At 40.0% G+C, this 13028-nt stretch overlaps 1 protein-coding gene across 1 annotated transcript in view; it reads left to right on the top strand.

Moving 5' to 3' along the window:
* oxt (Xylosyltransferase oxt) overlaps positions 1-13028 on the top strand; it is a 184932-nt gene that overhangs the window by 125987 nt on the left and 45917 nt on the right. The window contains exons 10-13 of the mRNA XM_070082367.1: positions 84-214; positions 1907-2083; positions 3630-3735; positions 6023-6237. Coding sequence (XP_069938468.1) covers positions 84-214; positions 1907-2083; positions 3630-3735; positions 6023-6237 — 629 coding nt within the window. The remainder of the gene's footprint in view (positions 1-83; positions 215-1906; positions 2084-3629; positions 3736-6022; positions 6238-13028) is intronic.

Here is a 13028-nt window from a genome sequence, read left to right on the forward strand (position 1 = left end):
TGCTGGGTCATCTAATATTGTATGTAACTTGATTTTTTCTGTTGTCAAGTTAATAATCTTGTTCTTGTATGCTTCTTCAACAGGAATACGTGTGGATGGTGGGAGTGACTGGCTGTGTCTTAATCGCAATTTTGTTGATTATGTAGTAAACAGTCAGGATCAGCTTGTGATAGGCCTCAAAAAGGTTTATTCATATACATTATTACCTGCTGAGGTAAGTGTTCGTTGATATGTGTGTAAATTCCTACAAAAAAAAGGCATTTTAAATTGAGCAGAGTCAGATAGTGGATGAACTTTATTGTAGAACAGTAACAGGGTACATGAAGAACACACACTGTTTGGTAGAGTGATCCTGCCATTGTTATTGCCTTTACATTCAACTTTTGTGCAGTAACTAGTGCAAAATTACTGTTCTGTTTGCTTTATCATTATAACTTGTTACTTTTCCGGTAATGGTAAATATTTGCTCTGGCAACTCCTATAACATCTTGAAATAGAAGAAATTTACTGTGGAACAGTAGGTCTTTTGCAGTGTAACTACTCAGCAAATTTAGACATTAACAGGCCCATGCTAGGCAGATCTTACTCAAACTAACTCTTCTCAACTCAAATATTTGTCAAACCTATTTTTTAAAGCTACATCTGACCACTTGCCCCACAGGCTCCTCATTGCTCTATATACTTGATAAAGCTTACTTGTGAGTGAAATGCTTTATCAAGTATATAGAGCAATGAGGAGCCTGTGGGGCAAGTGGTCAGATGTAGCTTTAAAAAATAGATTTGACAAATATTTGAGTTGAGAAGAGTTGGTTTGAGTAAGATCTGCCTAGCATGGGCCTGTTAATGTCTAAATTTGCTGAGTAATTACACTGCAAAAGGCCTGCTGTTCCACAGTAAATTTCTTTTATTTCAAGATGTTATAGGAGTTGCCAGAGCAAATATTCCTCAATTTTGTTATATGGTGTTCTTTAGTTTGATTGCAGATGACTGTAAACACTTGCATTTAATTTTGTCATTTTCTTGTTGGCATTTTTCATTCTGCAGGCATATTTGTATTTGTGCAGGCATATGGGAAGTCTAGCAGTTTCAACTATGTAAAGTCAATCACATTCGGTACAGGGGATGATGTAGACCTGTGCATCCATGTCTGCTGTGTAGGCTGTCTCGAGTGGTTTTGTAGGACAGTTTTGTCACAGACATTTTCTCCCCTTATCACTGCTCACATGTGCATTTTAAGCAAGAAATCACTGATTTGCTGTAATAGTTTTCCTTTTATTCCTAGCATAAGTAGATGCAGTCAACCAGTCCATTTCATGCCTGATTTTGTTTAATTGAAGCCAAACTGTTGGGCAGCAAAATTTTGCTCTCCAGATGTTCTATCAACTTTGATCATATGACTTTCGTGTTTGGGTGGCAACACTTGTCAGTGAGATGCCAATAGTAGTTTAAAGGGTCTTTTCTATCACAGTTTTGGATTAGCAGTACAATCAGGTCTCTTATAAAGCTCTTGCACATTGTGCAGTTTTTCTAAATGAAAATGAAAAAGTGGATCCAAAATTGAATGGCATGTGAAAAGACCTTCATAGTACATGCTATGTAGTTTTGAATGCACTTTTTAAATTGCATTTGCAAAAAATTTAACACTCTATAAAGGAGCTTTATAAGAGCTCTGTATAATGTTTGCCATTTTACTCTTAATAAATTTTTTAGTTAATTTTCTAGGAATGATCTGGTTAATCACTAGACTTTTTGTTTCTTCATGTATTTCTTGACCTGATTTTAAACATAAGAGGAGAATAACCTGTATGATGTAAGATGATAAAATGATTAATGCCGAGTCAGTGAAAACTAGCATGTTGTCCATGTTTTGGAGATAACACACACACACACGCTCTTATTTTTCCAGTCGTTCTTTCATACTGTGCTCCGCAACTCTCGATTCTGCCAGACCTTCACAGATAACAACCTTCATGTAACTAACTGGAAAAGGAAACTTGGCTGCAAGTGCCAGTATAAACATATAGTTGACTGGTGTGGATGCTCACCTAATGATTTCATTCCTGGAGATTGGACTAAGCTTGAGGTTAGTTATGATATTTTATTGAATTCATAGGAAGGTATCTCATCTTTTCAAAACCCATCTTGTGCAATAGTCTGTGTTAATTAAGATTATTGTGATAGAGTTAATGTACCAGAGTAGTAGTATCAACATTTTTATATGGGTGTGAGGCATATTCTTTAAATGGTGCAGTGAAAAAAAGACTGGAGGCAGTGGAGATGTGTTTTAGAGCAAGCTGTGGTGTGAATAAATATGCAGAGGCTTTGGAACATGGAGATTATAAGATGGTGTGGGGTTACCAAAGGTATAAGTCAGAGGTCTAAAGAAAGGTTGTTGAGGTGGGCTGGGCATTTAGAGAGGATGGAGCAGAATGAGACGACCAAGAGGGTGTATAAATCTTGGGTATAAGGAAGTGTATGGGTTGTCCCTGGAACTGTTGGAAGGAGGAAGTAAAGAATGTTTTGATTGCTAAGGGCTTGTGCATCAAATAAGCTTGTGCAAACATGATAAGTGAGAATGAGTGGAGACAAATTGTTTTTATGGTATGATGTGGTGCTATTTGAGTATGAGCAAGTTAACATTTATGAAGGCATCCAAGAAAACCCTGTCTTGGTGGAAGATGGCTGGTGTGTTAAAAAAAAAAAAGAGTACGTTTAGAGACTGTTAACTTGGATGTATTGGCTGGTTTATGCATTAATACAGTATTTTTTTTAAATACTTTGAGATTATCATAGCATATAATAAATTAATCATTTATAATATTTAGTGTTTTTTCTATAATTGCAAATGGAACATTAATTCTTACTGGTATACTAGATTTTTTTTTTTTTTTTAACAAGTCGGCCATCTCCCACCGAGGCAGGGTGACCCAAAAAGAAAATACTTTCATCATTCAACACTTTCACCTCACTCACACATAGTCACTGTTTTTGCAGAGGTGCTCAGAACACAACAGTTTAGAAGCATATACGTATAAAGATACACAACATATCCTTCCAAACTGCTAATATCCCGAAACCCCTCCTTTTGAGTGCAGGCATTGTACTTCCCATTTCCAGTACTCAAGTCCAGCTATATAAAAATTACCGGTTTCCCTGAATCCCTTCACTAAATATTACCCTGCTCACACTCCAACAGATCGTCAGGTCCCAAATACCATTTGTCTCCATTCACTCCTATCAAGCACGCTCATGCATGCCTGCTGGAAGTCCAAGCCCCTCGCCCACAAAACCTCCCTTACCCCTTTCTTCCAACCTTTCCGAGGACGACCCCTACCCCGCCTTCCTTACCCTACAGATTTATACGCTCTCCATGTCATTCTACTTTGATCCATTCTCTCTGAATGACCAAACCACCTCAACAACCCCTCTTCTGCCCTCTGACTAATACTTTTATTAACTCCACACCTTCTCCTAATTTCCACACTCCAAATTTTCTGCATAATATTTACACCACACATTGCCCTTAGACAGGACATCTCCACTGCCTCCGACTGCCTCCTCGCTGCTGCATTCACAACCCAAGCTTCACACCCATATACAGTGTATTAAAAAAAAAATTAATATTTCAGGCTTCAGCATCACGCAACCTTTTCTTTGCTCGCAAATTTGAAGCATTGATCAGCCAGGCCATTATTAATCAAGTGGATTCATGGCTGTACAATCCCTATTACTCTTGTAAGTACAGTATATTTTCTGTTATTTTAGAGGGTGTATCATAGAATTACCTGGACATTTCAGATGTCTTCAAGTTTGTAAACATTTGAGGGAACACCTGAAACTTTTGACAAAGACTTCCACATGTGTTTCATTCTCATATACCCAAAGTAGTTGCCACATGCTTGCAGTAAGAAATTGTTAAAAATAATGACAATTGTTTCAACTTGCGTGTACTGTACGTATACAGTAAATCATCTAACAACTCATCTTAACATTACCCAGTTTTCTTGCAACTCAGTTCAGTGGGTGCAACCAAAAAATTGGATTACACAGGAGAACTTTGATATTATGCTACATAAATCATTAAAAAAAATCACGTAATGTGTGAAATTTGGGTAGCACATGATGTGGCTTTTTTTATCTGCTTGTTGGTGGCCAGGAATAGCACCTTTTCCAGCCTTTCACCTGTCTTGGTAAACCAGAATGTTTCAAGTGACAATCTTGTTCAATAGACACCTTTTTAAATCTTCTTCTTTCAACAAACTGACCATATCCCACCAAAGCAAGGCAGCCCAAAAAGAAAAACAAAAGTTTCTCTTCATAACTTCAGTAATGTATACAGGAGAAGGGATTACTAGCCCCTTGCTCCTGGCATTTTAGTCGCCTCTTACGACACTCAACCTTTTTAAATATTTTCCAAAATTTATGTAACATACACCATGCCTAATTTATATGTACTGCCTATATACAAACAGTTGGGAGAGAATATTCATTGTGCTTTAAAACCTTACATCCATAAAAGTTTAGTATCATATATTACACACTACTGTAAACCCTCTATATAAAGCACTAGTAGAGAAAGATTGTCCAGGTGTCTGTTAAATCACAATAATTTTGTACTTTTTGGAAACGAAGATTTATTGTTAGAATTATATTATCACTACTATATTATTATTTTTTTTAACATGACGGCCATCTCCTACTGAGGCAGGGAGACCCAAAAAAGAAAGAAACACTTTCACAATCATTCACACAATATCACTGTCTTTGCTGAGGTGCCCAGATATGACAGTTTAGATGTCACTCCAAACAGCCAATATCCCAAACCTCTCCTTTAGAGTGCAGGCATTGTACTTCCCATCTCCAGGATTCAAGTCCAGCTAACTGGTTTCCCCGAATCCCTTCTCAAAATATTACTCTGCTCACACTTCAACAGCTTGTCAAGTCCCAAAAATCACTCCTCTCCATTCACTCCTATCTAACAACCTCTCACATGCCTGTTGTGTGTCCAAGCCCCTTGCATTCACAATCTCTTTTACCCCCTCCCTCCATCCTTTCCTAGGATGACCTCTACCCCTCTCCCTTCCAGTACAGATTTATACATCCTCCAAGTCAACCTATTTTGTTTCATCCTCTCTAAATGACCAGACCACTTCAATAACCCTTCTTCATCCCTCTGAATAATACTTTTAGCAACTCCACACCTCCTCCTAATTTCCACACTATGAATTCTCTGCATAATATTTACACCACTCATTGCCCTGAGACATGACATTTCCACTGCCTCCAGCCTGTCTTGCTGCAGCATTCACAACCCATGCCTCACACCCATATAAGAGTGTTGGTACCACTATACTCTCATACATTCCCTTTTTTATTATTTTTATGATTACTAAGTTTCTTCTTTCAACAAACTGGCTGCATCCCACTGAAGATTATTAAGTTCAGTCTCTTGTAAAATCTCTGGTATCACATCATTGTTACTGATGATCATTACATTCATAGGGAAAGTACTAAACTCATAGGAGTTATACAGCACCTGGGGGGAATGGGAGGCATTCAGGTTCAATCTTTAGGAAAAGAAAGTTTGGTCCAATTTCTTGGATTAAAGTTTGAGGTTTGTAATGTTGCTGCTTCTGTATCTTGACCCTTCATGATGGGGAAGGGGGTGGAACTTTATGCTGGTTAAGGGCTCTTAATACAAGGAATTGGAACTACTCTCCTCATCCTTGGATCAAACCTGAACTTTTACCATTCTCCAAGTACTGTATGGCATTTTTGGATTTAGCATTTCCCCATCTTTAAAGAGATTTCGATGTATGTATATACTGTGAACCTTATTGTTTACCTTTGTGTACACTATCTCTTGTAGTGTATGGTGTACTAAAATTCACTGTTGTTCTTCTGTTCCCTAGTATTTATTATATACGTATAATACTGTATACTATAGATAGTAATGTGTGTTGCTAAACATAATTATTACTATTTTCAATATTTTCTAACATCTGTAAAAATGTAATGACAGCAACTCCAGGCCTAGAAACTTATTGGGAGAATCGTTACCATCACGAGGACAGACCGACTGGTAACAATGATGCAGCCCTGACAATCTACCATGCTGGGGCTAGACTCAGCACCCGAGCACTTGCACAACTTGTCAGTGCTGAGAAGAGTGAGTGCAGTATATATGCTACTACTGTTCTTCAGGTTCATTCATATCATCTCAGTGATACATTTAAGGTAAGATAGTCATAATAATACACTAATCTAAAGCTTAAATTATATGGTGATTAGTATGAATTTTATAGTAGAATAGCTTAAAGTTAATTTCCATATATTTGTTAGCACAGTTAAAAAACTCTTAAATTTTTTCCTAGTTTCTGTTTAATATAAAAATAGCTTAACTAACATTTGTTAGTTAAGTTGGTAAATTCATATTGGATAGAGTTAAACAATGAAAGTTTTCTTTAACAGCTATGTACTTTGGAAACCATTGCACAATTTAAACATGGTATGGTTCACATTTGCCCTCAGTGTCTGACTCAGCATGATGGCATCTTAATACAGGCTTCCCTCAGTGCATCTAACCAACATTACCGTGGCTATAAACACACATTTACCCTTAGGCCATCTGATCAGCATGAAGCTACCCTTCCTTTACTTTCCTTGGTTCGAATCTGATTGTTCCCATGAATGTAATAATAATTTCTTCCCATGAATGCAGTACAGTAACAATATGATTTTTTTTTTTTTTAACAAGTCGGCCATCTCCCACCGAGGCAGGGTGACCCAAAAAGAAAGAAAATACTTTAATCATCATTCAACACTTTCACCTCACTCACACATAATCACTGTTTTTGCAGAGGTGCCCAGAACACAACAGCTTAGAAGCATATATAACAAAAAAAGGCACAATACCGTGACTGGAACAATACACAAATAACCCGCACATAAAAGAGAGAAGCTTACGACGACGTTTCGGTCCGACTTGGACCATTGACAAAGTCACACTAACCAGAGGGGGAGCAGGACGGCTATATATAGACAGGAAGAGGTGGTGGTAGTAGTAGTAGTAGTAGTAGTACAGGAATTGTATATAATACTGACAAGATGAAATTAAGACACATGCACAACACCCGGGCATCCCCATCGTAGACGCTTCGCCATCCAGCCAGCCACTGGATGGCGAAACGTCCACAACAAAGACAACCAGACGCCGCACATGTGTCTTAATTTCATCAGTAGTTGTAGTAGTAGTAGTAGAAGAAGAAGAGGTAGTGGTAGTGGTAGAAGTGGGAAATAAGGAAGACGAGCCAGTCAAATACAAAGGAAGGAGAGCACTGCAAGAGAGCTAGATGCCCACAGAGGGAGAGCAAGCGCACAGAGGTGCGTGAAAGGGGAAGTGGTGAAATAAATGAAGAAGGAACAGAAACACGAGACAAGAGAGAGAAAGACAACAGAGGAGAAAAGGAAAGAGGAAAGGGGAAGAGGAAGAAGGAAAAAGAAAAAAGAAAAGAAAAGAAAAAAAAAATGAGGATTTAGGTTAAGTCACGGGTGTTCTGAAGTTTGGAGCATTTTACAATGTAGTGGGAGAGGAAGGCATCTACAGAGACGAAGCCAGGGCTAAGGTTCATACAAGGAAAGTTGTGTATTAGAGAGGATTCAACTAGACGGCGACTGTTCGAGTTGGAAGTAGGGAAGACAGTTTTAGCAGAAGACCAGTCAATAGGATGGCTATGATCTCTGACGTGACAGAAAAGAGCATTGTTAGTGTCGGCAAGCCTAACACTATTTTTGTGCTCCCTAAGTCTGTCAGAAAGAGATCGACCAGTTTCTCCGAAGTATTGAAGAGGACAGGAGGAGCAAGAAATAGAGTAGACACCAGGAACATCTGTAGAGGGAGGAGAGGTATGAACGAGATTAGTGCGAAGAGTGTTAGTCTGGCGGAAGGTAAGCTTGATGTCTAAGGGACGGAGAGAATTGTTGAGATTAGAAAGACCGGAAATGTAGGGAAGGCAGAGGATAGAAGAGTTCCCGTGGGTAGAGAGTTTGGGAGAGAAGAAATTGCGTTTAGCACGTGAGAGGGCAGAGTCTATGAAATGGGAAGGGTAGCCAAGACGGGAGAACGAATTATGAAGAGTGGAAATTTCTGCTGGAAGGAACTGAGGATCATAGATGCGGAGGGCATGGAGAAAGAGGGAGATAAGAACACTTTTCTTGACAGGGGAAGCATGATAGGAAAAGTAGTGAATGTACATGCCACTGTGCATAGGTTTACGGTAAACGGAAAAGGAAAAACCTGTAACTGAGCGGTGGACATGGACATCAAGGAAAGGAATCAAGGAATTAGATTCCCATTCAGCTTTAAACTTAATGGAAGGGGCAAGATTATTAAGAGCTTCAAGAAAAGGTTGGAAGAGACTGGAGTCATGAGGCCACAGAGCAAAGATGTCATCCACATAGCGGAGCCAGAGTGAAGGTTGCACATCGAGGGTAGGAAGAAGAACAGTCTCGAAGTATTCCATGTAAAGATTAGCAAGGACAGGAGAGAGAGGAGAGCCCATAACGACACCGAAGGTTTGAGAATAATATTTCCCTTGGAAGGAAAAGGAGTTAGAGTCCACACAGAGGCGGATCAGATCAAGAAAGACGTCAGTGGGGATAGGGAGATGAAGAAAGCCTTCATGGGCCTTCTCTCTAAGGAAATCAAGGACATCATCAAGAGGGACATTGGTGAAGAGGGACTCAACGTCAAGACTAAGCATCTTACAGGTTGGGAGAGAGCGAACCCGTTCAATGAAGTCTTGAGAGTGACGGAGGTGGGCAGGAGAAAAAGTACCAAGAAAGGGAGTGAGGGTTTTGGCCAGCCAAGAAGTAAGAGAATAAGAGACAGAACCTCTAGAGGATATGATAGGATGAAGAGGAATATCAGGTTTATGAGTTTTGGGAAGGCCATAGAAATAGGGAAGAGAGGGACAGATGACACGAAACCGTTGAACAAGGTCAAAGTCAGGAGGACAGAGGTCGGAGAGAGTCCTTAGTTTTTTGTTGAAAGTTCTCTTGATGCGATCAAGAGGGTTGGAAACGAGAGGAGTGTAAGTGCGTGAGTCAGAGAGCAAGACATCAGCTTTACGGAGGTAATCCTTGCGATGAAGGATAACTACCGAATTACCTTTGTCAGAAGATAGTATGACAATGTTAATGTTGGATTTAAGAGAAGAAAGGGCAAGTTGGTAACGGCGTGGAAGGTGGTGATTCTTAGAAAACAGACTAACAAGAGCTGGAAGGAGAGCACCACGAAAAGTGGACAAGTCAGGAAGATTACGGAAGCGAGATTGACGAAAGGAATCAAAAGAGCTAATCAGGGAAATACCAGCGCGAGGAGTAGGCGAAGTGGCAAAGGAAAGACCAAAACCAAGAAGTTCAAGCTCATACTGAGAGAGTGAGACAGAAGACAGATTAGTAACACAGTCAGTGAGGGAGAATTTAGACCAAGGGCTAGCTGAGATGAGACGTTGTAGTTTATTCTGTAGTTTAGAAGAATGAATTTGTGCATTCAGGCGAGCAGTGTCAAAGGCAATGGTAGAGAGAAGGTTACAGAGATCCTGTGGTAGAGCAGCAAAGAGAGCACGTTGACGTTGACGGAAGGTAAAGAAGGCATCTTCAACCTGCGAATTAGTAGAAAGAATGAGTTGTTGAAGTAGGAGACGGGCATGATCAGGAAAGGGAGTGCCCAGTGGGTTGGTTTTCGGGAAGTGGGAGAAGGAAGGTGGCAGAACTTGCTCAGCAAGACAGTCACGTAGGAAGCGAAGCTGATTCTTACGACGCCTGGTAGCAATAAGAGCAGCCTCATAAGATCGAAAGAGGGGTTTAAAAGAGGGAAGAACATTAAAAAAGTTGGAGAGAATATGACGCTTAACTGCGGGGTCCATAAATAACAAAAAAAGGCACAATACCATGACTGGAACGATACACAGATAACCCGCACATAAAAGAGAGAAGCTTACGACGACGTTTCGGTCCGACTTGGACCATTGACAAAGTCACACTAACCAGAGGGGGAGCAGGATGGCTATATATAGACAGGAAGAGGTGGTGGTAGTAGTAGTAGTAGTAGTACAGGAATTGTATATAATACCGACAAGATCATAGCCATCCTATTGACTGGTCTTCTGCTAAAACTGTCTTCCCTACTTCCAACTCGAACAGTCGCCGTCTAGTTGAATCCTCTCTAATACACAACTTTCCTTGTATGAACCTTAGCCCTGACTTCGTCTCTGTAGATGCCTTCCTCTCCCACTACATTGTAAAATGCTCCAAACTTCAGAACACCCGTGACTTAACCTGAATCCTAATTTTTTTTTTTTTTTTTTTTTTTTCTTTTTTCTTTTTTTCTTTTTTCTTCTTCCTCTTCCCCTTTCCTCTTTCCTTTTCTCCTCTGTTGTCTTTCTCTCTCCTGTCTCGTGTTTCTGTTCCTTCTTCATTTATTTCACCACTTCCCCTTTCACGCACCTCTGTGCGCTTGCTCTCCCTCTGTGGGCATCTAGCTCTCTTGCAGTGCTCTCCTTCCTTTGTATTTGACTGGCTCGTCTTCCTTATTTCCCACTTCTACCACTACCACTACTACTACCTCTTCTTCTTCTACTACTACTACTACAACTACTGATGAAATTAAGACACATGTGCGGCATCTGGTTGTCTTTGTTGTGGACGTTTTGCCATCCAGTGGCTGGCTGGATGGTGAAGCGTCTACGATGGGGATGCCCGGGTGTTGTGCATGTGTCTTAATTTCATCTTGTCAGTATTATATACAATTCCTGTACTACTACTACTACTACCACCACCACCTCTTCCTGTCTATATATAGCCGTCCTGCTCCCCCTCTGGTTAATGTGACTTTGTCAATGGTCCAAGTCGGACCGAAACGTCGTCGTAAGCTTCTCTCTTTTATGTGCGGGTTATTTGTGTATAGAAGCATATACGTGTATAGATACACAACATATCCCACCAAATTACCAATATCCCGAACCCCTCCTTTAGAGTGCAGTCATTGTACTTCCCATTTCCAGGACTCAAGTGTGGCTATATATAAATAACTGGTTTCCCTAAATCCCTTCAATAAATATTACCCTGCTCACACTCCAACAGATTGTCAGGTCCCAAATACCATTTGTCTCCATTCACTCCTATCGAACATGCTCATGCACGCCTGCTGGAAGTCCAAGCCCCTCGCCCACAAAACCTCCTTTACCCCTTCCTTCCAACCTTTTCGAGGATGACTCCTACCCCGCCTTCCTTCCCTTACAGATTTATACACTCTCCATGTCATTCTACTTTGATCCATTCTCTCTAAATGACCAAACCACTTCAGCCCTCTGACTAATACAGTGGACCCCCAGTTAACAATATTTTTTCACTCCAGAAGTATGTTCAGGTGCCAGTACTGACCGAATTTGTTCCCATAAGGAATATTGTGAAGTAGATTAGTCCATTTCAGAACCCCAAACATACACGTACAAACGCACTTACATAAATACACTTACATAATTGGTCGCATTCGGAGGTGATCGTTATGCGGGGGTCCACTGTACTTTTATTAAGTCCACACCTTCTCCTAATTTCCACACTCCAAATTTTCTGCATAATATTTACACCACACATTGCCCTTAGACAGGACATCTCCACTGCCTCCAACCGCCTCCTCGCTGCTGCATTCACAACCCAAGCTTCACACCCATATAAGTGTGTTCGTACTACTATACTTTCTTTGCCTCCATAGATAACGTTTTTTGTCTCCACAATATGAATACATGTAATAAAAGTGCCACTCTGTCAGGAACTGGTCAATAATCACAACATAGTACAGCCGTAATACAGTGATACCTTTAGTTTGGAACAGCTCCCAGCTCGAACAGTTATGTAAGTGTATTTTTGTAAGTGCTTTTGTAAGTGTATTTTTGGGGGGTCTAAAACAGACTAATCTAATTTACATTATTCCTTATGGGAACAAATTCATTCTGTAATGGCACTTGAACAGCCTCCTGGAACAAATTAAGTTTGTAACTCGGGGTGCCACTGTATAAATATCCCAGAATACTATTCTTAGGCATCTTGGAGAGGGTGCTCACAGAAGTTTAGGTGAAGTTTATATCAACCCTGTCATTGGAGAACTTTCGTTTGTTCTTGAAAGGCACTACTTGTACTTGGAATTATGCATGATTGCTTGCCACTGTTATATGTTAAGGTGCATAGTATGAATGGCAAATGTTCATCATATATCACTTGGTTAGCCTGTTACATAATTTGAGGTAATGGAAGTAGCAAATTGCCATTGACAGACTATGAGAATCATGGTTGTATATCATCCTGGCACCGAAGACACAGATTCCTTGTTTTTTGATGAGTTTAGTTTTCTTATTGAATCCTTCGCAAAGAGGTATGGTTGCCTTGTATGTGGTGGCTTTTACTATTTGAGTGGTTGTCAACAACAGAAACCGTATTCATGCGAGTTCCTGGAGCTAATAGATTTGAATAATTTTGAGAATAGTTCATTAACACCCACCCACCCACATTGGTGATCATATATTGCACTTGGTTCTGTCTACTTCCAATTCTCAAAGCATTAACCCTTTCAGGGTCCACAGGCCCTCTCCGAGACTTGTTCTCAGGGTCCCCCAAATATAAAAAAAAAAAATTATTTTTCTTATGAAAAGATAGAGAATCTTTTCCCAGTCATAATGACACCAAAAGTATGAAATTTGATGGAAAACTTACGGAATTACGCTCTTACGAAGTTAGCGGTCTCGATGATGTTTACGCATCGGCGATTTTGCCCACTTTGAGCCCTATTTTCAGCCAATTCCAGTGTACTAGTCAACAAAAATCATAACTATTTCACTTGAACTCCATTTTTTCTATCGAATGAGCACAAGAAACCACCCATTTACCGATTTCAACTATCCAATACAGTAGTCAGAATTTAGCAATTTTGCCAATCTCTCACAAATTTCAAAAGATGCCAATTTCCAAAT

This window comes from Cherax quadricarinatus, chromosome 7, assembly GCF_038502225.1.
Source record: "Cherax quadricarinatus isolate ZL_2023a chromosome 7, ASM3850222v1, whole genome shotgun sequence".
Lineage (NCBI taxonomy): Eukaryota > Metazoa > Arthropoda > Malacostraca > Decapoda > Parastacidae > Cherax > Cherax quadricarinatus.